At 35.9% G+C, this 21,706-nt stretch overlaps 3 protein-coding genes across 3 annotated transcripts in view; all 3 read left to right on the top strand.

Moving 5' to 3' along the window:
• The window catches only part of LOC149420402 (uncharacterized), a 51,625-nt gene extending 48,031 nt beyond the window's left edge, over positions 1 to 3,594 (top strand). Inside the window, exon 21 of the mRNA XM_089636353.1 lies at positions 3,459 to 3,594. Within this exon, the coding sequence (XP_089492479.1) occupies positions 3,459 to 3,517 (59 nt within the window). The 3' untranslated portion in view covers positions 3,518 to 3,594. The remainder of the gene's footprint in view (positions 1 to 3,458) is intronic.
• A 5,918-nt stretch (positions 3,595 to 9,512) lies between these two features.
• LOC149420401 (putative inorganic phosphate cotransporter) lies at positions 9,513 to 18,916 on the top strand. Its single transcript, XM_089636352.1, has 8 exons — positions 9,513 to 9,570; positions 10,814 to 10,956; positions 11,594 to 11,773; positions 12,587 to 12,725; positions 14,465 to 14,685; positions 16,368 to 16,517; positions 17,226 to 17,267; positions 18,896 to 18,916. The coding sequence occupies exons 1-8, from the start codon at positions 9,513 to 9,515 to the stop codon at positions 18,914 to 18,916; spliced, it is 954 nt and encodes a 317-aa protein (XP_089492478.1).
• Positions 18,781 to 21,677, top strand: LOC149420400 (putative inorganic phosphate cotransporter). Its single transcript, XM_089636126.1, has 4 exons — positions 18,781 to 19,020; positions 19,849 to 19,968; positions 20,633 to 20,762; positions 21,511 to 21,677. The coding sequence occupies exons 1-4, from the start codon at positions 19,009 to 19,011 to the stop codon at positions 21,591 to 21,593; spliced, it is 345 nt and encodes a 114-aa protein (XP_089492252.1). The 5' UTR covers positions 18,781 to 19,008; the 3' UTR covers positions 21,594 to 21,677.
• Positions 21,678 to 21,706: the final 29 nt, after the last annotated feature.

The raw sequence follows: 21,706 nt of genomic DNA, 5'->3' as shown, positions 1-21,706 counted from the left end.
AGTTTTGGATTGGTTGTAAGCGGACGTGGCGCCCTCTGTTATTTTTAAAAAGAACGCATCCCCGGTGACTAAGTGTCAAAAAGAATATTTACAAAAACTGGAATTTCTTAGTTTCAAAATTTTAAATTCACTCTCCAACCAGTGGCGGCTCGTGACTTTTGGGTGTACCGCAGTGCTAATATTACAAAAAATGGCTTTATTGATATTGTTGTAGCTGAATACGATTTTTTATTTATTTTAGAAAATTCGATTTTTTGTATGAAAATTTTCAGGAAATCCATGTGGCGCACGGCCTGAAATTTAATTTCAGCTATAACAACATCAATAAAGCCATTTTTGTAATATTAGCACTCTAGTACACCCAAAAGTCACGAGCCGCCACTGTCTCCGACCCATTTTCCAAGCCATTTTTTCCATTTTCCAATTTGATGGTATCAAAAAATTTCCAACATTAAAAAACTTTCCCAATTTTCATGTAAAAAAATCAAAAGCAATTTTTTTACAATTTTCCTTTAAGATTTCTTTTCAGAAAATTTCCCCACTAAATTTTCGACTATTTTTTCAAGCTAATTTTTTCCTTTTCTGATTTTTTTGTTTCAGAGTTTCGTTTAGAAATCGCTAATATTGTCTTCAATAATTAAATATTACAATTTGAGGTTTTACTCAATAAAGTTATTCCAAAAATAAATATTCATCCAATACTTGCAGAAAAGTCAATAGATGTCGCACGTTAAAATAAAAAAAAAGATAGGTTTATCTAAAAAAGACGCTGTCTAGATTGCATTTAGTTCGGGTTGAATCTTGCGATCATACATAAAGATAGTTGCCAGTAAAAATGTGCGGTGAAAAAATGAAGACAATGTTGGAAGTTCTTGTTCGAAGTATGATACAGTTAAATGTGACCGAAGGGGATAGAGTCCCATTAGCTCAGTGGTAAAGAGCGATGCCCCGGCAAGGCAAGGGTCCTGGGTTCGAGTCCTAGATGTGACCGTATCCTTTTCTGATTTTTCGGTTTCAGAGTTTCGTTTAGAAATCGATAATTTTGTCTTCAATAATAATTTTTTTTCAATTTTCCCGGAAATTTTTTTATCAGATCAAAATTTCCCGACATGGATAATTTGGAAGCTTCACAAAAAAAAATGAGTTGTGCATATGAACAAAGAATTGATATTTTGTTATGTAAATCGAGCTCTCAAACCGATTTGGTTAAAAATTTCTATACGGTTAGTGGGAGAAACTCGAATTTTATGTCAAAATACACAATTTCGGCAGCGCTCTCAAATTTTAGAGTTCTGATTGCCAGTAAATTTCTTGACAATGGGAGTTCGTAACTCATTAGAAATTAGTTTTCATTCGTGTTTATTTATTCTAGTTGGGAATGCCATAGTTCCGTATGCTCCGAGATTATTGGGGAACTGAAACTAATGTGCGGTATTCGCAATTTTATTTCTCTCTCTCTACTAGTTAATCAGCTATACATAAAAAATATTTAATTTTCATTTGACCTTTCTAAACGCTTATATTTTGATACCACTTGAAATAAGACTAATGACTAATGAACTAAACAAACTAAACTAAATGAAGACTAATGAAATAAGATTTGTATAACAATTAAATCCACACCGCAACAGACCTCCTATTTATATAAACTGATAGATGTGTTCGCGTTTTATGCCCATGGAAGCTGCTTCCAGTTAATAAGTGTACGTATCTGTTGAAAAGCGATGAAGAGTAATGCATTATAAGGGAATTCAAATGCATGATCTTACAATTAAGCAAATATAATAAAATGTCTATTATTAGTTGTTATGATTAGGAAGATTTACATTATTTGAATGACGATAAAACCTTTAATTGCCATTGTGGACTAGGTTTTCTAATTATTTTGTTTGCAGAAGCCTCGGGTGGTCTCATAAATGTGTCATTTTCATTGCCATCATTATCCTCTTCAAGGAAAATAATATTATTGTGTTATTATGTCGCTTTGGTTTGATAGAGGCGTTCTGAAAGTCGAAGACAACAATACATGCTGACTCTTATCGCTCACTACGTCATCGAATTGAACTGTTATTTTCCCGCAATATAAATAAACTATAATTCCTATATCTATACGGTTATAAAGAATAAGTTAATAAAGATACAGGTTTATTTACTCGTGGGTGTGTGAGTGCACTCACGACAGGTGTGCGAGTGCACTCATCAGTTTTAGCTCATGGCTATTGTTTATGAGCTAAATGTTTATAATATAATAGCAAATGAAAAACATTAACGTTAAAATGAAAAAGATCAGATATTAATTTTTGAAAAATGTATGATCTAGAATTTATGTTTAGTTTTATTTTATAAATTTTAAATTTGTGATTTTCTCAATTACTTTTCTAGGCTCACCTACGGTGACCAACTATTTACGGTCACCCTGTCACATTTGAATTTAGCGATATAAAAAAAAAAATTTGATAGATTTAATCTTTTTTTTAATATTGTTAGGAACTCATGTAATATTTAAAGAGAGCTCGTCCCCTTTCAATCAGCCAATGTTGAACACGGATAGTAAAATGGGATTTAGAATTATTTAACTTTATATCGGTGTTCAATGCATGCTATATTTTAGGAGCGATGAACCAGTATTGTCGCTGAGCGAATGTGGTTCTAGTATTAGGGAGCACGCAGCACGTATCCCAGGTTTGATGAAAAGCGGGTGTGTGCTTGATGTTGTGGAGACACCAGCAGGTTATTTTTCCGTATGTAGCATAAGCTTGTCTCAGGACGGGTTGTTTCACAAATTTCGAACAATTCATCAAATTTCAAGTTCTGTGAAGGTTCTATTCAAGTTCTGTTATTATTTCAGTTTTTTTTAACAACTGTGCGATTATGATATAATAACAGAACATGAATAGAACCTTCACAAAACTTGAATATCAACTTTTAAATTTTATGAATTGATTAAATTTTTTTAAACAACTATCTTAGTAATTCTAGTAGTCATGGTTCCATGGCAAATCAGGACAGTGGCAATTCAATACACTTTTGAAAAGTGATATAAAATCATTAAAAGTGATGAAAAACGGCATATAAACCAGACTATATCCTAACCTAACCTATTTTACCTAGTTTTTCCGTCACATGACTTTATATACCTTTTCGAGACTGAGTTGACTTGCCACTATCATCGTCAGTTACAGAATTTATATAATAGTAATAATGAAATTGATGGTAGATGCTAATAGAACTATGAGAGAGCGAATCACATTTACTATATAGTGATTTGGCATTATGTTTCGCCTTAATGATTTAAGACCAGAAAAGGGGAAGAAATGTGTTGAAGGAGATTACCCTTTTACTCTTATTCCAGTTTATCGATCAAAACAGATCCTTTCTCTTTACCTGGTCGACTGAAATAAAACTAAAAATACTAATTAACAAAATAAACACTAATAAATATATTTATTAATTTTCAGAAATGAAGAATCCAGACAAGGATTTAGAAACAAAAACTCAGCTGCTTTCCAAAAACTGACATGTAACAATGACTGATAAACTGGCCTTTGTAAAGAATCATGATTGAAACTACTGAGAATTTGTTTTGTGCTGACAAATAAATGATTTGGTTATACTCTGTGTTTCTTTTATTATTGAATAACAGTATTTTTTTAAAGGTGTTTTTTTTACACATAAGAAAATATAAAAAAATATAGTCCTTTAATAACGGTCAATCTGAATCTGCTAACAAAATCACAAAAATCCTATTTACTGACATCGGTAACCGGATAAAACCGAAGATAAGAAACAGACGAGAAGGAAAGGTAAGTTTATGTTTTTCCTTCCTTCTTATAAGTTCTGTTTTGTCAAACTAAATTATTAACCAATAAGAAAATTTCATTATATTATTTTTGGGTCTGGTTATATGACAATGTTTGACAGTTATCAATATTTCTTATAGCTTTGTATATTTTTATATCGTCCGCAAACATTGAAACTTCGACATCGTTGAAGATAGTTAGCATAAGGTTCACAAATATTAAAAATTAAAATTGGTCCCAAATGTGACCCTTGGGGGACACCGCTGGTAACAATAAATTTATATGAAATAAAGCCATCAATTGTAACGGCCAATTGCCTGTTACTTAAAGAACTGTTAAACCACATGTATAAATACCCTGCTGTTCCAAATTCATGAAACCTTTTTAACAACAGATCATGATTAACATTGTCGAATAATATCATAAAGAAAGTTGACAATATTTGTTTTTGAAATTCAATGAGATTCGTAAACCCTACAATAATTATAATATCCCGTAATTTTTCACGGGTCTGCAGTAATATAAGTACTATTCTACTAATGCTACTAATGGATCTGGGCATGTGGGCATGTGACGTCATGTCACGGTTTGCGCAAGGTCGATTTAATTTAATTTCAATTTAATATTTCTGCGAATCACCCAGGGATATTAATTTATTTGCAGTTATTATAATATCAATGCAATCGATGCTTCTGTGATTTGTCAGTTGAAATAATGAGAACCAATAAATAATAACAATAAAACTCAAAAGATCTATAAAATGTAAGAATTCGACAGGAGAGTACGTGAGTAGTCAGTTGTTCGTCGCAATGAAATAATAACAGAAGTCAATACGAGTAGTCGTAGGAATACAATCAGCGGCGTAGCTACCTAGGGGCTACGCGGGGCAGTGCCCCGGGGCCTTCAAGCTCAGGGGGGCCTCGAATCTTTACCAGAAATCTCGATCGAACTGAACTTTTGGAAATTTCTCCCATTTTCAAAATAAATATGACAGGTTGCAACTTGCAACCCCACTTTAATCATGACAACTCAGTTTAGAGAAATTCAAAAGTTATGCCTAGGGAATTCCCCTAAATTCTTTCTGTAGGTTGGCAGTGTTGTCAATTTAACGGATAGTGTTGACATCGCGCTTGGGTCCCACCCGTAGGCGTAGTGTGTTCAATTCCTCGGCTGGCTAAGTCCTCCATCACAATACAAGCAACATTTTACGCTTACTGTGGTGGTAGTAGGAGATTTTCAAATATATTCAGGTTATTCGTAACCTGAGAATGTTTGTCTTTCTTTTTAAAAAATTAAATTTTTTTTTGTGTGCGTCATTCCCCAACGACACTTGTAGCGTATTAAAATATGGATAAAAAGAAGAAACCCAGTGGTGCATTTAAACGCAAACAACGCCAAGAAAGAGAAGATAGTAAACAAAAATTGCCCAAAATTGACAAGTTTTTTAGTCAGCCTTCTGCAAGTACATCTGGCCAACATATTTCTATTGATAGTGACTCAAATAATGTGGAAACTGCAGTGTTGGTTGAGAAGCCTACTGAAGAAGATTCGACAATTATTGCAGTTGGAGATACCTCCGCCGCCAATCATGTGAACGTGGATGATGTTTGCATGACACACATAAGAGCGGATGGTTTGGAGGAACCACAGACCTCAAATCTTCTTATGACTTGGGAAACTTCACGAACAAAATATTAAGTGATAACGAAAAACGTCAAATTCTTGATATGGGGCCTTTACAGCCTTCAGGACCTTTTCCAACAGACATCAACCAGAACAATAGGTGTTTTTCAAAATCGTACTACTTTTCGTGTTCTAAATATGGGCCAGTTAATCGTTTTTGGTTGTGTTATTCCAAAATACTGGACGCTGCCTATCGTCAACCCTGCTGGTTATTTGCTTCACAAAGGAATAATGTTTGGTGTACGGGAATTCGAGATTGGAAGCATTTATCAGAAAGAATTAAACAACACTGTTGTTCGAGTGGCCATTCGGAAGCATGTGCTGTGTATGAATTTTTGAAAAAAAACGATACTAATACTATCGTAAACTTATACTATCTAACACTATCGTACTAATACTATCGTAAACTTCTTCAAGAAGGGTTTTAAACCGAATACAACACTATGCAAAGACGCTGATGGATCAATTATATCAGATAAGGAACGAATAAAAACAGTGTGGAAAAACTACTTCTATAAACTTCTCAACCCTAATAGCGACCTGAGAAGTCACCCTACCAACATTCCCACTGAATCAAGTAATGAAGAATCAGCGAATCCACCAACAATGCAAGAAATAAATGCTGCACTAAAGAAACTTAAAAATAACAAATCACCTGGGAAAGACAACCTCCCGGCAGAGTTGTTCAAATATGGAAATGAGCATCTGAGAAATCTGCTACTCAATTTAATAACTAAAATATGGACACTGGAAAAAATCCCAGAGGAATGGCAAATAAGCATAATATGCCCAATTCACAAGAAAGGTGACAAATTAAAATGCGAAAATCATAGAGGAATATCACTTCTATGCACAGCATATAAAATCTACACCATGATACTGAAACAAAGAATTGATAAATATGCAGAAAACCTACTGGGAGAGTATAAGGCAGGCTTCCGAACCGGTAGATCCACAACAGACCAACTGTTCACCGTCAGACAGATCTTGGCAAAGTGCTGGGAATTTGACATAGACATACACCAACTATTCATTGATTTCAAGCAAGCATATGATAGCATAGATCGGGAGTGTCTATATGACATACTACTACAATTCCAGATTCCACCTAAATTGGTTAGGCTCATAAAAGCCACAATGTCAGACTCAAGATGTCAGGTCAAAATAGACGGAGAATTGTCGGAAGAATTTACAGTATCACAGGGACTTAAACAGGGGGACAGTCTGGCTCCCACTCTCTTCAACATTGTGCTCGAACATGTAATACGAAAAACACTAATAGACACTGGCTCCAATATTTGTTTCAAGAGCAGTCAAGTTGTCGGATATGCGGATGACATCAACATTGTCGGAAGATCAATTTCAGCCATTAAGGAGGTCTTCGACCCTTTAGAAACAGCGGCGCGGGAAGTAGGACTGCGAGTTAATGTTGACAAAACAAAAATGATGGTACAGAGCAGGAACCCCTCACACAGAAGAAGAAGTAGTTCACTATTTAAAGACAACTACTCATATGAAGTGGTCGATCAATTCACCTACCTGGGCTTCAGCCTGACAGAGAACAATGAGGATCCAGCAGAAATCAGAAGGAGAATCACAGCAGCCAACAAAACATACTTCTCTTTGCTGCCAGTGTTTAAGTCACGTAGTGTCCACAGAAAAACCAAAATAACCATATATAAGACCATTGTAAGAACTGTATTGGCATATGGATGTGAGGCGCTGACACTGACGGTAAAGATGGCTGAAATGCTGGATACTTTTGAAAGAAAGGTGCTGAGAAGAATATGTGGACCCGTTAAAGAGGGCGAACAGTGGCGTATCCGGCACAATATAGAATTGTACGATATATATAAGGCCCCTAGCATCTCTGCACACATGAGACTCCTCAGGCTGAGATGGGCTGGGCATGTACAGAGAATGCCGGATACACGCGTCCCAAAAAGAATTCTGACTGGTCACCCAGGTGGAAAGAGAAAAGTGGGAAGACCCAGACTGAGGTGGGAAGATGAGGTAAGAGGGGATGCAGCACAGCTTCTCCAGGTGACAAACTGGAAGTCAGCCGCTGAGGACAGGAGGAGTTGGAGGCGACTGTTGCAGGAGGCCAAAGCTCGATATGGGCTGTAGCGCCATCGAAGAAGAAGAATACTATCGACAAGGAACTTGAAAATGAAATTCGCAAAGAAGCATCATTTTGGAAAATGGTTCTTCAAAGGTTATGCGATATCATACTTACCCTAGCAAAGAGTTCTTTGGCTTTGAGAGGACATCAAGAAGACTTAAGTCAGGAAGGATACCACGGAAATTTTCTGTCCTTTGTAGAGCTTGTCGCCCGATATGATTACATTTTGTGGCAAGTTTTGGATATGCCCAAAGGCAATAATAGTTATTTCAAAGTTTTTTATCGTTTTATTTTGTTTATAATTATTAACTGTTTAACTTGACTTGACTTTTTTTATGTTTTTAGGATCTACAAGATATCTGAGTGCAACAATTCAAAATGAAATGATTGAGAGCTTGGGGACCAAACTCGAAACCCATCTACTAGAACAAATTAGAGCGTCACCGTTTTTTGCCATTATAATGGATACGACTAAATAGAGGGTCAATACGATATCTGCAATAAAACTTCGTTATTTTGATATTATCAAAGCATTATCAGAAATAATTCTAAAGAGTCCTAATAAAGATGAGCGTAGTGAAGCAGAGAGTATTAAAACAAAAATACTAAATTTCGAGTTCGTGTTGCTTTGCGAATTTATGCACAGTGTATTGGACAACATCAATTATGCATCCAAAACTTTACAAAAATGCGACATCAATTTGGGCGAGGCGAGTAAAGTTTTAGCAGATACCAAAGCAAAGTTGCAAATTTATAGAAATGATTTCGAATTATTCAAGTGCAAAGCCAGTGAAAGTGCAAGAAAATATGGTATTTATACACATTTTCAAGAAAAAAGGCAAAGAAAAGTTTAAAAACATTTTGATAAATTAGCTGCTGATCACCGATTTCCAAACCGAGAAAAAATATTTAAAATTGAGATTTTCAATAATGTAATAGACACAGTAATATCTCAATTAGATACACGTTTTATTGGTATGAGTGCAGTCTGTCATATATTCGATTTTCTAACACCAACATTTTTATTACATGTTGATGAAGCAACTTTATTACAAAAGTGTGACGAATTCCAAAGAAAATATTCAGATACAATAGGCCCTAGTTTTTCACTTCAATTTATTAATATTTACCATCTAGTTTTACCTCAACTAACTCAAGCATGGACTGTTCACCAATTATGTAAGGAAATAATGAGCAAATATGGAGTTCTAGAATGCGACCTAACGGAAGTATTTACAGCAATGTTATTATTCTTTACAATTCCTGTCACTTCTGCAGCAGCTGAAAGGTCATTTAGCAAATTAAAAATAATAAAAAATAATTTAAGAAATAAGAAGGGCCAAACTCGACTCCGACATTTATCGCTAATAGCAATTGAAAACAAAACCGCATCAAGCCTGGATTTAAACGAAGTCATTGATACTTTTGCGAAAACTAAATTTTTATTACCTGCCCTGCAGTCTGCAGTGCACAAAAAAGAGCTTAAGTAGCTTGGCATTTTTAAAGTGTTTGTATATTTCATATTTTTATTTGATAAAACCTAATCAGTTTACATAGCAGTGGGGCCCCATTTTTTTTAATTTGCCCCAGGGCCCTTGGTTACCTAGCTACGCCACTGAATACAATACTCGTAGCTTAGCATACTCTGATTTGTGATAGGAATATCAGCGTCACCAGAAAGTGTAGTGTGTACATTCTTCTGTTAATTATAGCTTACAAAATACTGACAGGTGACAAGCAATCAACTGATAGGATATTATCAGCGATAGTCTTTATTCCAGCACTAGTCAAGATCCCATCTCCCCTCGCCAGTCTCAATATCCCTTGCGGCATCAGAGAGGCAACACCAAGGTACCAGCACTTGGTCGAAACTACACAATAACTAAATAGAGCTCAATTTATCAACCATGATTTCAAATGATAAACTGAATTGTGAATACTCGACGGTGGAAAAAGGAGAAGAAAGTGAGTTGAACTTTCTTAAAAGTGCTTTTTGTAACAAAAGAGTGTAAATTGTATCTATACCAGTGGGCAACTTACATTCATTATGTTTTTTCGTCTCATGAACGACCCTTTCACGTTTGCGCAAAATACTTAAGAGTTATATTGAGGTTTGTGCATACTGTTTAAATATTTAAATTAAATTCGTTTCAAAGTTTGATATTTTACGAAAAAAATAATTTCGTTTCCACTGCGTTTGATTTGTAAATACATGATTACTTACTCGTACAAAATATGTGCATTTTTTTAATCGTAAAAATACATTCGATGCCATTCTATCAAATTGTTATCAACGACTTTACTTTTTAAAAAATACACAATTTTCATCGTCAAACAATGGAATTAAAAGCTAAAATTCAGAAGTGCACTTTCCAAATGTACTGATAAGCATACCCACGACAGGTGAACAAAGCATTTTAATGTACACATTACAGTGTTAACATTTTTACAGCCTTCATTCAATATCATCTATGTGTAAAAATTGTTTTAAAATCTCATGTACGGTCAATTTGAAGCGGTAGCGTCATCTGGCAATGTCAGAAACATTGATTAATGGTCAGAACAGATTAATCCCATTTATGTTAGTTATTGAAAAACCAATTATGTACTTACATTGGTCTCTTTTAAAATCCTATTATTCAGAATCGATATTCATTGATCCATACGTACATAATATCATTTATTGGATATGATTTGAGATTTTCACGGCCGTAGGTATTATCGTGATAAATTTTTGGTTTATTATAACGTGTTGCGCTTCAGCCAACATCTCGGAATGTATCGGCCTAACTACTAGTTCTTGGCATCAGGTAATAGACGGCGACACCAAAACTAAACGCAGAAAACCACATTAAGAAAGCTTGTAGCACGGTATCGTTTATATATATATATATGTATAAAAACACATTTAACCACAATCTATACATTTGCGCTGATGATGGACGATGTAACGCTGTCCGAAACGTTGGCTAAAGAAGGAGCAAGCGCAAAAAGGCATAATAACCAACAAAATTATCACGATATTAATTATGTGTAATCTTGTTATAAATTATAAGCGCTCTTAAATGGCGCTGAACAAATTATCCAATTATTATTATAATCTTTTTCAGCTCATTTCATAACTGAATAAGAAGCACCTTCCACAAAATAAGCGTGTTAAGAAAATGCTGTGTTGTGATTTATTAAAAACATGCGTCTTTCGTTGTAGAAGAATGGCACGGGCTCGGCGTGCGCCACGTGCAAGTGATGTTGGTGTTCACGTGCCTCTCCGTGGCTTACATCATGCGCGTGGACATGAGCGTGGCTATAGTCGCCATGACGGACACATCAAACATAGGCAAAGGCATTGAGGCAAGTGACTATTTAAATAACGTCATCGTATTCATCATATGAGGACATCCATTGCAGAGCATCGAATTCATGTGTTGCAGGAGTACCCGGGAAGTGGGCTAAATAATGTACTGTGTATTTGCATTGGGTTAGAAGTGGTGTTGGCTCGGTAAGAAACTACCTATCAAAATGGAAACGTTGCTTAAATTGGGCTACACGTATTTTGGGACCGGATTTCAACAGGTAGGTAAGGTACTACCAAACCTCTCTCTGTCGCATCTCCTGCGCCTCTCCACTCTCTTTCAAAGTTGTTTTAGCCCCTTATCTCATAACATTATTCTACAGGATGTGTCTTAGTCCCGTTTAGAACGGTTGCAAGACTTAGGCAAGTTTAGCGTCGTTCAAGTAAATTCTCCATCCCTTTCGCCTGCCCATATCCCTCCACTTGCATCCATATTCTCTTCCTTCATCCGTACAAAGCTGATGGAAAACTATATTCGGTCTTACTCATAATAGATAAGGTCCTTCGAAATACATAATTACGCATGAATTGTTGTTGTTGTTGTTTGTTTTTACTTTTTAAATTTATTATTTGTTAATGGTGTTTTGAATTCTTTAATATTATTTAAGGTTAATATTATTCAAAAACATTACTTAGATATTTCCCTGGCCGAAGCACACTCAGGATATCGTCCTGAGCTCTTTCTTCTGGGGCTACATGGTGATGCAAGTGCCTTCAGGACAGCTGGCGCAGCGGTACGGCGCCAAGCGGCTGCTGGTGGTAGCCATGATGGTCAACGGACTGGTTACGCTGCTCACCCCTACTGCGGTCCACTTAGTGAGTAGCTCATGCCTCATGCTTCGGGTTATCCTCATTCTTTCTTCTGTGGGCATATGGTGATGCAGGTGAAGTAGAAGAGGAGAGGTGTTGTGTTACACTAGGTAACTAATGACATGAGGCCAGTTCTGTTGATTATCTCGCGTAGTCTGTTCAAATGTACATTAGGCTAACAGAAACTATTGAAGTTCAGTCAAGCATAATATACTGGACACTTAAATATCTGATGCTATCTCAGCTGCTGTGCATACATATCCTATTTTTTGTTGATGTATATATACTTTTTTAGTAAACATGCATATTACATTTCAATTTATTAATATTCTCTCGACCAAAAAATTAAATTTTAAACAGGTATAAATCATATTAAAAATTGAAATTTAAGTGAATGTTGAAAATAGATTTTGAAGAAAGTGGAAATAAAAATTATTTTTAATGATAAACTAATGTTTAAAGACAAGGTTTTTTATGCACAGCACAGAGGGTAACGTATTATTTTGCAATAATTATTAGCCTGAAACACCTGACATAAATTGAAAAAAAAACCGAGAAAAAATACATGCCGCTGACGTAGCGCTATTGGTAGAGCACCTGTTGGTAGGCAATCAAAAGGCTGTGGGTTCAATTCCCTTCGGTGGCATGTATTTTTTCAATTCATTTAAGTGTTTCAAGGAAATAATTATAATGAAAATAATAAGAATAAAAATATTATAAAATCAGTCTGTTTCTTCCCCAGCATCAACACTCTGGCCGCGCGCTGGATACCCATTCATGAGAAGAGCTGGCTGACCAATAAACTATTTGTGTTCGCAGGGCGGATGGCCGATGGCTTGCGCGTGCCGTATGCTGCAGGGGTTGACACAGTCCTGTTTCTTCCCCAGCATCAACACTCTGGCCGCGCGCTGGATACCCATTCATGAGAAGAGCAGACTGACCAATATACTATTTGCTGGTAAATATATTACTTCTGATCAATAGATTTACAGGTTAAGGCGACATAAGACTCTAATAACAGGGGTTTGCTAGACACTCGCATTTTAATTATTTCTGATCGTATTACTAAAATCTCAAATGTTTCTAGAGTGTTCTCTACGGATGTAAGTTATTTTATTTATTTATTTATACAGGAAATTACCATTAAAATATTTTATGCAAAACGTGAAAATTTTATAAAATGTTTTTCATTTATAAAATTAGCGGTAAGCACCAGATTTTTTTCTAGGTTATTTTTATTAGTTACTTCCCTCTAGAAACATCATAAATAATTAAAATAAACCTCACGGAAAGATTGATTTTCTAGGCCTGCTAGGGCAAAGTCGACCGTAGGTCCGTCCATTACGCCGGGCATATTGTTTCCACAAGACTTCTTTAATTTAGAGATTTGATAGGGCAAATTCAACCGTAGGTTTGCCCAGTTCACCAGGGCCGCGAGTCGCATATTTTTGTGCATGACTTCTTCACTTACGTCGAAGATTCCGACGTTCTTTTAGGGTATTGTCTCGTTTAAATGCAAATTGTTGATTTGGTCATCACTTGTGGTAGGTATTACAGGCGCATTGAAGAAGAACTTTATGGAATAACCAAAATTGCTCAAATTCACAAGATACTACACAAACATCACAGTGAGCTACAAATATAAGTACTTGTTTAAATATTATATCAACCATTATTATATTTAATGAAAAAGAAATATACTATTAAATCTAAACGAAAGATGAAACAGAAGCCTGGCTGCCAACATATTGTAATTTTATATTCTGCTGCATAATTTTGGCTTCTATCTAAAGAAGAAGATAAGAGAAGATTGAGACGTGAAATCGACAAAAATAATCAGATTCCAATGGACGAGTGGTTAAAGGTTTTGTCCCGGTAAGAGAGGGATCCTAGATTCGATTCCTTGTTCCGACTATCCGTTATCTTTTTTTTCTATGTCTTATTCCGTTTCAAATTTCGTTCAGATTTATTTGTATTTTCTTCTTATTCAAGTACAAGAACCCATGTCGGATAAATCAAGGAAGTCAGGGAAGAATTGACAGTGTGGTTTCTTCAATAGTTTTCATTGTAGTATGGTGCTGCTATAATCAACATCATAAACGTCTAGAACCTCGGTGATCTTTTTTTACATTAACTCCAGACACGAAGCTCTAAAAAAAATAATTTCTGATGATGCTGTGTGTGATTATTTTTGTGGAAAGCAAGGAGTGAATCTAGGTCTTGAAGATACCCATGTTGTAGGAGGGAGGAAACACAGAGTTCCCGACTGTGCACTGTTGCCGAAGGAATCAATGACGCTAATTCCTCGGAGCATCTTCCATTGAAATACCAGTAGAACAAGTACAGCATTCAAGTACCTGACGCCTGTGCTCTAAAAGATCATTTTGTAAAGACAGGAGAATCTATCAAACAAACCGCCCGTTTCTGCATACTGTCGATTTTTTTCAGGTATTTTGGTACACCAATCATATCAATGGAAGGCCTGTTAGGAAGATTGCTTCCATTGAAGGAGATTTTCATTTAGATGGATCCTTGGCTCTCCTCGCTACGCAGTACCACGAGGAGTGAAGGAGCCTCCACCATGGAAATTGAAGTAGGAGTCCACGATTCTCAGCAATGAGGAAACCACTAGAGAAGATGTTGAGGTACGTGTTTCTTGGAAAATTTTCATTGATAAAATTAATAAATCGTTTGCAGGCACCCCATTTGGCACGATCGTGGGAATGCCGCTGTCGAGCCTGCTGGCGGCCAGCGCGTGGGGTTGGCCTTTGGTGTTCTACGCAATCGGAGCGCTCGGGCTGCTCACCGGCCTGTTGTGGGTCTTCCAGGGGGCTAGCTCGCCCGCCAGCCATCCCTCAATCTCAAAGGAGGAGCGCTACTTCATCGAGAAGTCACTGGGACACACGGACGAACAAAAAGTAAGAAAATTTATTTTACAAAAAACCACTTAGTCAGATGGCTAATGAAATGTCTTCTAAATATGAATAAAAGTTATTGACTCCTTGTGTTTGTGGTGACTTATTAATTCCCTACTTATCATAGGGAATTAATCGTCATTATACAGACCTGTGAAAAACAGGGGATATTACCATTGTAGGATTTGTTAAACTGACTGTATTTGCCTCTCAAGAGAAGAAATTTACCTATCGAATATTAGTAAACTTGAAAAATTACGAAATCAATCATTAATATCAATATTCGTACTAATTGAACAAAAATGTAGCACCGATTATGAAAAGTATAGCCATTCAAAGAATATGTTTATAACGCATATGCAATATGTCAAATGGACCAAGTTTAGTAAAACCACGCGCTTTGTCTCAGTAACGTATTTTCACTCTATTAATTCAGCTAAGCATCTGTCAAGCATTTGAACAAACAAATATGTGTGCATTTCCAATATTATTAATTCATTCAACAATTTCGGTACCTATTTAATCGCTTGTCTGATATGATACGTAGTTCCAATTTGATGAAGGGCATATTTAACAACCCACACACCAACAACCGAAATTAAGCTGGGACATTGTGTCAAAAAAAAAAATTATGAACAAATTGTGTTAAATCCCGAAATCGGCTCACCGGAGAGGTGTTTAGATAAAAAACTAGCCATTGTCTAATCCAGATTTTTGACGTAACTGACGGACGTCACATCAAACAAACTTTATGAAATTTGTTTTGCACGGTAGTAGTTAAAATATGACAACTTAAATATTTACATCACGAAGATTAGAAATTATTTTATGATAAGTTGTGATTCTGACGAGTGGAAAAGTTTTGAAAACCTGACGTCACAGAGTAGTTGTTCGTAGGCATTTGAGATCTGAGTTTAAACAAACACCCCCCGTGACGGAGATAGCGAAACTCTATCTTATCGAGCTCTCTCTGCTTGTTTCGAATGGCGCTGATGTTGCGATGTGCCGTCATCACAATAAAACTATCTCTAATTGATTATGAAAAGCATTAGCCATCAGCTCTTTGCAAAATGATGACATAGAATGATTATAAAATATTTTGTTTAAAAAAGGGTTTGGTGAAGAACGAACAAAATGTGTATTATTTTAAAAGCACTGTTGCGATAATCCGAGAAGATAAACCTTTACAATTTAAAAAGGCGAGGAGGAAATGAACAACTTCTATATTGCATAGGTACTAGAAATTGGAAAAATCGTCGTTGAATTGAGGCGAAGATGACTATTTTGGATAGGTTAATTATAAGTCAATTTCAGCCTCTTTTATGCATAACGCATGGTCTGTCTTTGCTGATCGAAAAAAAATATTTTAAGAGGAATAAAGTATTGGTGGATGTCGGATGCACATTGTTTTGCTACGGGTGCAATTTATTTTCCCAAAATGCTAATTCGTCCAGGTTGGCAAACACCCAAAAATTTAACGTTACGAAATTTTCCAGAGTCTCAAAGGGAGGCAATGTACGCAAAGTTATAATCACAGTGGGAACGATTATGTTTATTTTGTATTTTTTTAAGAAAGCTAAGCGAGTCAGAGAGTATGGATCCGTTGAGAAACTTAACGAAATTCCAACCAAATCAAAAGAGCTCGATACATTGCGAAACTTTTCTTACTATGTGATTGCTTCTAGGTTCTGAAGACACCGTGGCGGGCCATAGCGACGTGTCCAGCCGTGTGGGCAATGCTGGTGGCCAACGTGGGTGGCAACTGGGGCTTCATCACTCTGCTTGTGGAGATCCCCAGCTACCTGAAGATGGCACTAGGGATAGACATGAAGAATGTACATACTCCAAATCTATATTTCTACTTCTTCTTAAATCGGTTCCTCATTATTGAAGATCGTGAACCCCATTCCAATTTCCCAAGTGGATAAGGCTCCTACACTCCTCACGATTCTGCGCTGCGTGGAGAGTCAAGTAGACCGACGTACTGGACGCCAGTGATACTTGGTCACTCCAGCGCATTGGTGACCTTCTTCTGCTTTTCCTGCTAAACGCTTTGCCAATAACTACAAGTTTCTCCAGGTTGGACTCCTCAGTCTGGGGAGCAATGTGTCCAAATTATCTTAAAATACGTTACAGGCATATAGTTGTAAGCCTATTGTATATTCCTTCCAGAATGGACACTTGTGCATCTGGCTGTCCATGGAATCATATCTATATCTATATTATAACGAAGTTACTAACCATCACGAGGTTTTCCCGCAAGGGTGGGTAGAGATGATGCATCGCCAAAAAACTCAGTTTGGCATTCACTCCTTGCTTCATTCACATACATACATCTTCTCACCTTTACAAAGGTAAAGGGTTACGTATGGAATTTGAGAATCAAAGGGCTACTACTCTGGTTAGTTCGGTTTGCAAGTTGTATGGCAGAATATTGATTTACAGGTGCTTTTTACGAGTATATTATACTTACCTACTTTGTTAGTTTTCGAATATAACATTTGGTGAAATGATACTCAAATTGTGTTGAACGTAATTTCCAGAGCGGCGTGCTGTCCGCCCTTCCGTATGCGGCTATGTGGCTTGTGAGTTTAGGGTTGAGCGTCATTTCCGATTTCATCATCAATAACGGATACTGCTCCAAATGTACTTCTAGGAAGATTTTCAATACTATAGGTAATTAAAGATTTTGTTATTTATTTTAAAAAATCATCACCATTCTCATCCATTTATTATGGACCCCTTCGCAAGGTGCCTCCAGACACCATCCGGAGCTAAAACCATCTGTTATGGGCTGTAATACTTCAGCGGTCTCAGTCCATTATTGGCCGCCCCTCCCCTCGCTTAGTTTCAGGAGTTGCTTTCTCCAACTTTGTCTCGAAGCGCGAATGGGCTCTTCTGGTATTCTAAGTTATTCAGAAAAGTTGCTTGGAGTGTACACCCTTATCTACGACTTTTTGATGAATTGTTTTTCCTGTTTGAAAAAAGTGTTACAATCCCAATAGGCCACTTGCATGGATTTCATAACGACTTGGAAAAAATCGTGTGGATAGATCTTTTTACTAAGATTACGAAAATGTTAGTAAAATTTTGTAGAAATGTACATTTATTTTTATTTTTAAATAAATAAATCCATTATTTGGGCTCGTGTCGTCACTACATGAAAATGTCCCGTCTACTGAAAATGTTCCTATTAATTTTGTAAAATTCCACACTGATTTATTTTTTTTATATGGCATCACTTTGATTTCAGGCGAATTTTTGAATTCGTTCACTAGATTTATTGTTTGTTCTCTGCGAACTTTTCATTTGGTTTGAATTTTTGACAGATGTGAAGAGAACCCCGTACAATTTGATGTCGGTACGTGTTTTAGAGGTATAATGGTTATGGTGCTGATTTTATCAAAATCAAATTTTATAATATTCTTATTATTATTATAATTTACAAGTACAAGTATATTACATTGGATTTATTAATATAGACGTTGTACATTATAATGATTTATGATCAATAAGATGGATCAAGGAAAAAAATATTTATGATGTGTAATATTTTTGGTATGCCTCGTTATTCTGCTGTGTCATTCGTGTGGAAAACGTTCTTTTTTTTAAAATGATTTTCGGCTATGTAATCATTGTTTTTTCTCACCTATAAAATTATGTCCCGTCTTTGCGGTTTATAAAAAAAGGTCTGATTTTTCGGATTGAAATTTTCAAAAAATCCCCAGGGTTTCAAAAATACGATTAAAAAAATAATAATAATACAGAATGTCTTAGAATATTTTCCTTAACCGGAATTTTTTTTAAAAAATATGATGCAAGTGGCCTATTCTCAATAAATACTTATTTAAGTTGTACAATATGGCAGGGCGTATGTTGTATGCCACTTGTAATATACATCGTGTTCCGCGTTCATACCGCGAAGCTTTTGGGTGGTTGGTGATACTTTGGTTTGGTTGATGATAATCTAAGAAAAAAAATAGTTTTTTAAAAGTTTTTAAGCAAAGAAATCCTAATTATTAAAAAACTATTTTTAACAGAATGGCCACCCTCACATTTACAGTCTTAAATAGAACAGCTGACCGAGTGAAAGAAATCATAAAAACATTTTTATTTGGGCACTAATGAAAAAAAATGCCTACATTTTTTACTAAGCTCATGAACACCAATCAGTCACTAATTAGTAATTCCGTATGAATTTGTTTTCTCCCAGGAACGGTATGCCCAGGAGTGACGCTCGTTCTGCTGTCGTACATCCCCCCCGGCCACGAGGCGGTAGCTGTGGGCTTCATCACGCTCACGGTTGGCATCAATTCCGCCCTCAACATGGGCTACATGGTTCGTTGCTCACTCTTTATACTGTAACACTATTTTCTTTCTTGTTCTTGCTGAAGGAACTATTTTTTTATTTTCGAATAGTTCGGGTGTTAAGGCTTTGGCCAATTTAGGGAGGTATTCTCCACCGCCAACTAACACCCTTTACAGATGAGTCTCCCAGCCTGACACGGTTTCGCAAAAATTATACAATCTCATTTTATATTACGGTGGGATTTATGATTTTAACAACGTTAGAAAGATGGAATACCGCACTCTCAGTTTTGTGTAAAGTGACAATTACAGTTTACACGATAAAAAACCTTCGGTAAACGATTTTTACAAACTTTGTCTATGTTTGCGTTCAAAATTTTAAATATTATATGTCAATTTGAAATAAAATAAAATTTGTAAGAAAGGAATATGAATTCAAAAATTTATACAAAACAAAATAGTATATAAAACGAAAAATTTACAAAACAAAACATTTATCTATACAGCCATGGAGAGAGGTTGTAGATATAAATCAAATTATAATAGAAATGAAAGCAATAGAGACATAACATTATTCACAAACCATCAGAGAAATATTATTTTATGGACCTCTTGTTTTTGGTAAGTTCGCAACTGAAAATATCCACCTTGGATAATACGCTATTGTAATTATTGCATAGTCTGATCAGGCAAGAATTCTAATCAATGCAAAACGAACTATATCGTTTTGCATTGATCCACCCTGAACAGGATATAAATAAATAGCAATAAAATATAAATAAATATATCAATAGCCATTTTTTAGATATTCACACACCTGAGCAAAGTCAGTCAGTAATAGCTTGTCTACTCTTCCAGATGAATGCAATCGACATGGCTCCCAACTTCGCAGGCACTGTGGTGGGCATCACCAACTGCGCGGCCAACGGCATCGCCATCTTGGCTCCCCTCACAGTGGGATACTTCGTCAGTGATGAGGTGAGTACTGACCACTGAACCAACTTTGCCATGGAAATTCTTCAATGCACAACCGGGAAACCAGCTTAAGGGCGTGGACGATGAGACTCGTTAACTGCCAGGCCGATCGCCGTGCACTCTCATTGGGACTGCCGGATGACCATTGAAATGCACTATACAGCAGTTCTTTTATCTTATCTCATTGAACTATGTATTCTTATAATTTACTGTAAATACTTACAAATTGCACATTATCTCTAATACTATGCATAATACGCCTGCCTCCATCTGAAGGATTTTGTTTTTATGTGTTTATTAACTCTTAATTGCATTATATATTCAAATTTAGCCCGTCGTCCCACGCATCGGTAAAAATCGATATAAACCAATTGCTGCAAAACCCTGCGCTTAAAATTAAGTTCGCTATAGTAAGGCAACGGTCTGCAGCGTAGTTCAATGTAGAACTTTTCTGCGTAGGGTCTTGTAGCATCCGGTTTATGTCGATTGCTTACCTATCCGTGGGACGACGTGTCAACCGTCGCGACGGGCTGAAAGTTGCGTCATTTTTTGGTTTTGTGCTGGTTTAATATGTCGGAATTAAGTACCATTTGACATCAGCTGATGTACGACGAGTGTTGAATTGTTTGTAATATGGCGGTTACAATGTTATTATTATGTTTCTCAGACGGACCAAACACAATGGCGGGTCGTCTTCTACATCACCTGCACCGTTTACTTCTTGTCGAACCTGTTCTACCTCATATTTGGATCCAGTGAAAAACAGCCCTGGAATGACCCACAGACATTTGACCTTGGTAAATTTTATTTTTTATTTATTTTTAATAAATATTATAAAATTACAATATTGGTGATTTTCTCATCTACCATACTAGGCTCATGCCCGTATTATAATTAATAAATAATAGTAGTATGTGGTCAAAGAAGGTTAACTAAATCTATTTACGTTTAGATTGACCAGTGAAAAACAATAAAATATTAAATTAGAACATCGATACCTACTTACCCCCTTACTAACTTTACGCAACTGATAAACAACCGTTCACCGTCCATTAATGGTTGTAATGCATAGTACATGGTTATTTATCAGTTGCGTAAAATTTAAAACACTTTTATTAGTAAGGCACTTGGTTTATTGTTCTTGTATAAAAATTGAAATTGATGTAGTGTATTTTAGATTACTTAGACTACCGGGTAGCTAAACTGTTAAAAACTTGAGTTAAAATAAATGAGTATGTTTTTATATTCCGAGGAACTTTTATAGTCACAATATAAAAATAGACGAGAATTCTTAATCTAAGGCTGTAAATAAATTTTCGCAAATATTTGTAGGATTCATTTTTCCATTGATTCATTTCAGATCATTATTTTTACACGTGAATAATTTTTCTTTTAAATCGCATGTAAAATAACCACTAGAAAAATTTGTAACAAACCTGAATCTAGTTACAATATAGTTTGGACTCACCAATTTATTATACGATCTAATTTCCATGAATACCTAATTGTGAACGAAATTTAAATAAAACTGTACTTTTCTTTCAGAAATGAACACCAATAAATTAGCGGTGACACAAAAATTGGAAAAAGAAAAGATGCTTCAGCAGAATTTGGAATCCGAACGATGAAGAGATGAACGCTTTAAGCTTAAAATAATAATTGTTAACACTGGCCAACACACATTTTGGAGCCTAAATATATTATAAGATGATCCCCGGGTACACGAGGTCTGCTGAAGTCA

The sequence above is a fragment of the Hesperophylax consimilis genome, chromosome 10 (assembly GCF_061612785.1).
Source record: "Hesperophylax consimilis isolate HC1 chromosome 10, BYU_Hcon_1.0, whole genome shotgun sequence".
NCBI classification, from domain to species: domain Eukaryota; kingdom Metazoa; phylum Arthropoda; class Insecta; order Trichoptera; family Limnephilidae; genus Hesperophylax; species Hesperophylax consimilis.
This window is presented reverse-complemented; position numbering and strand designations above follow the sequence as displayed.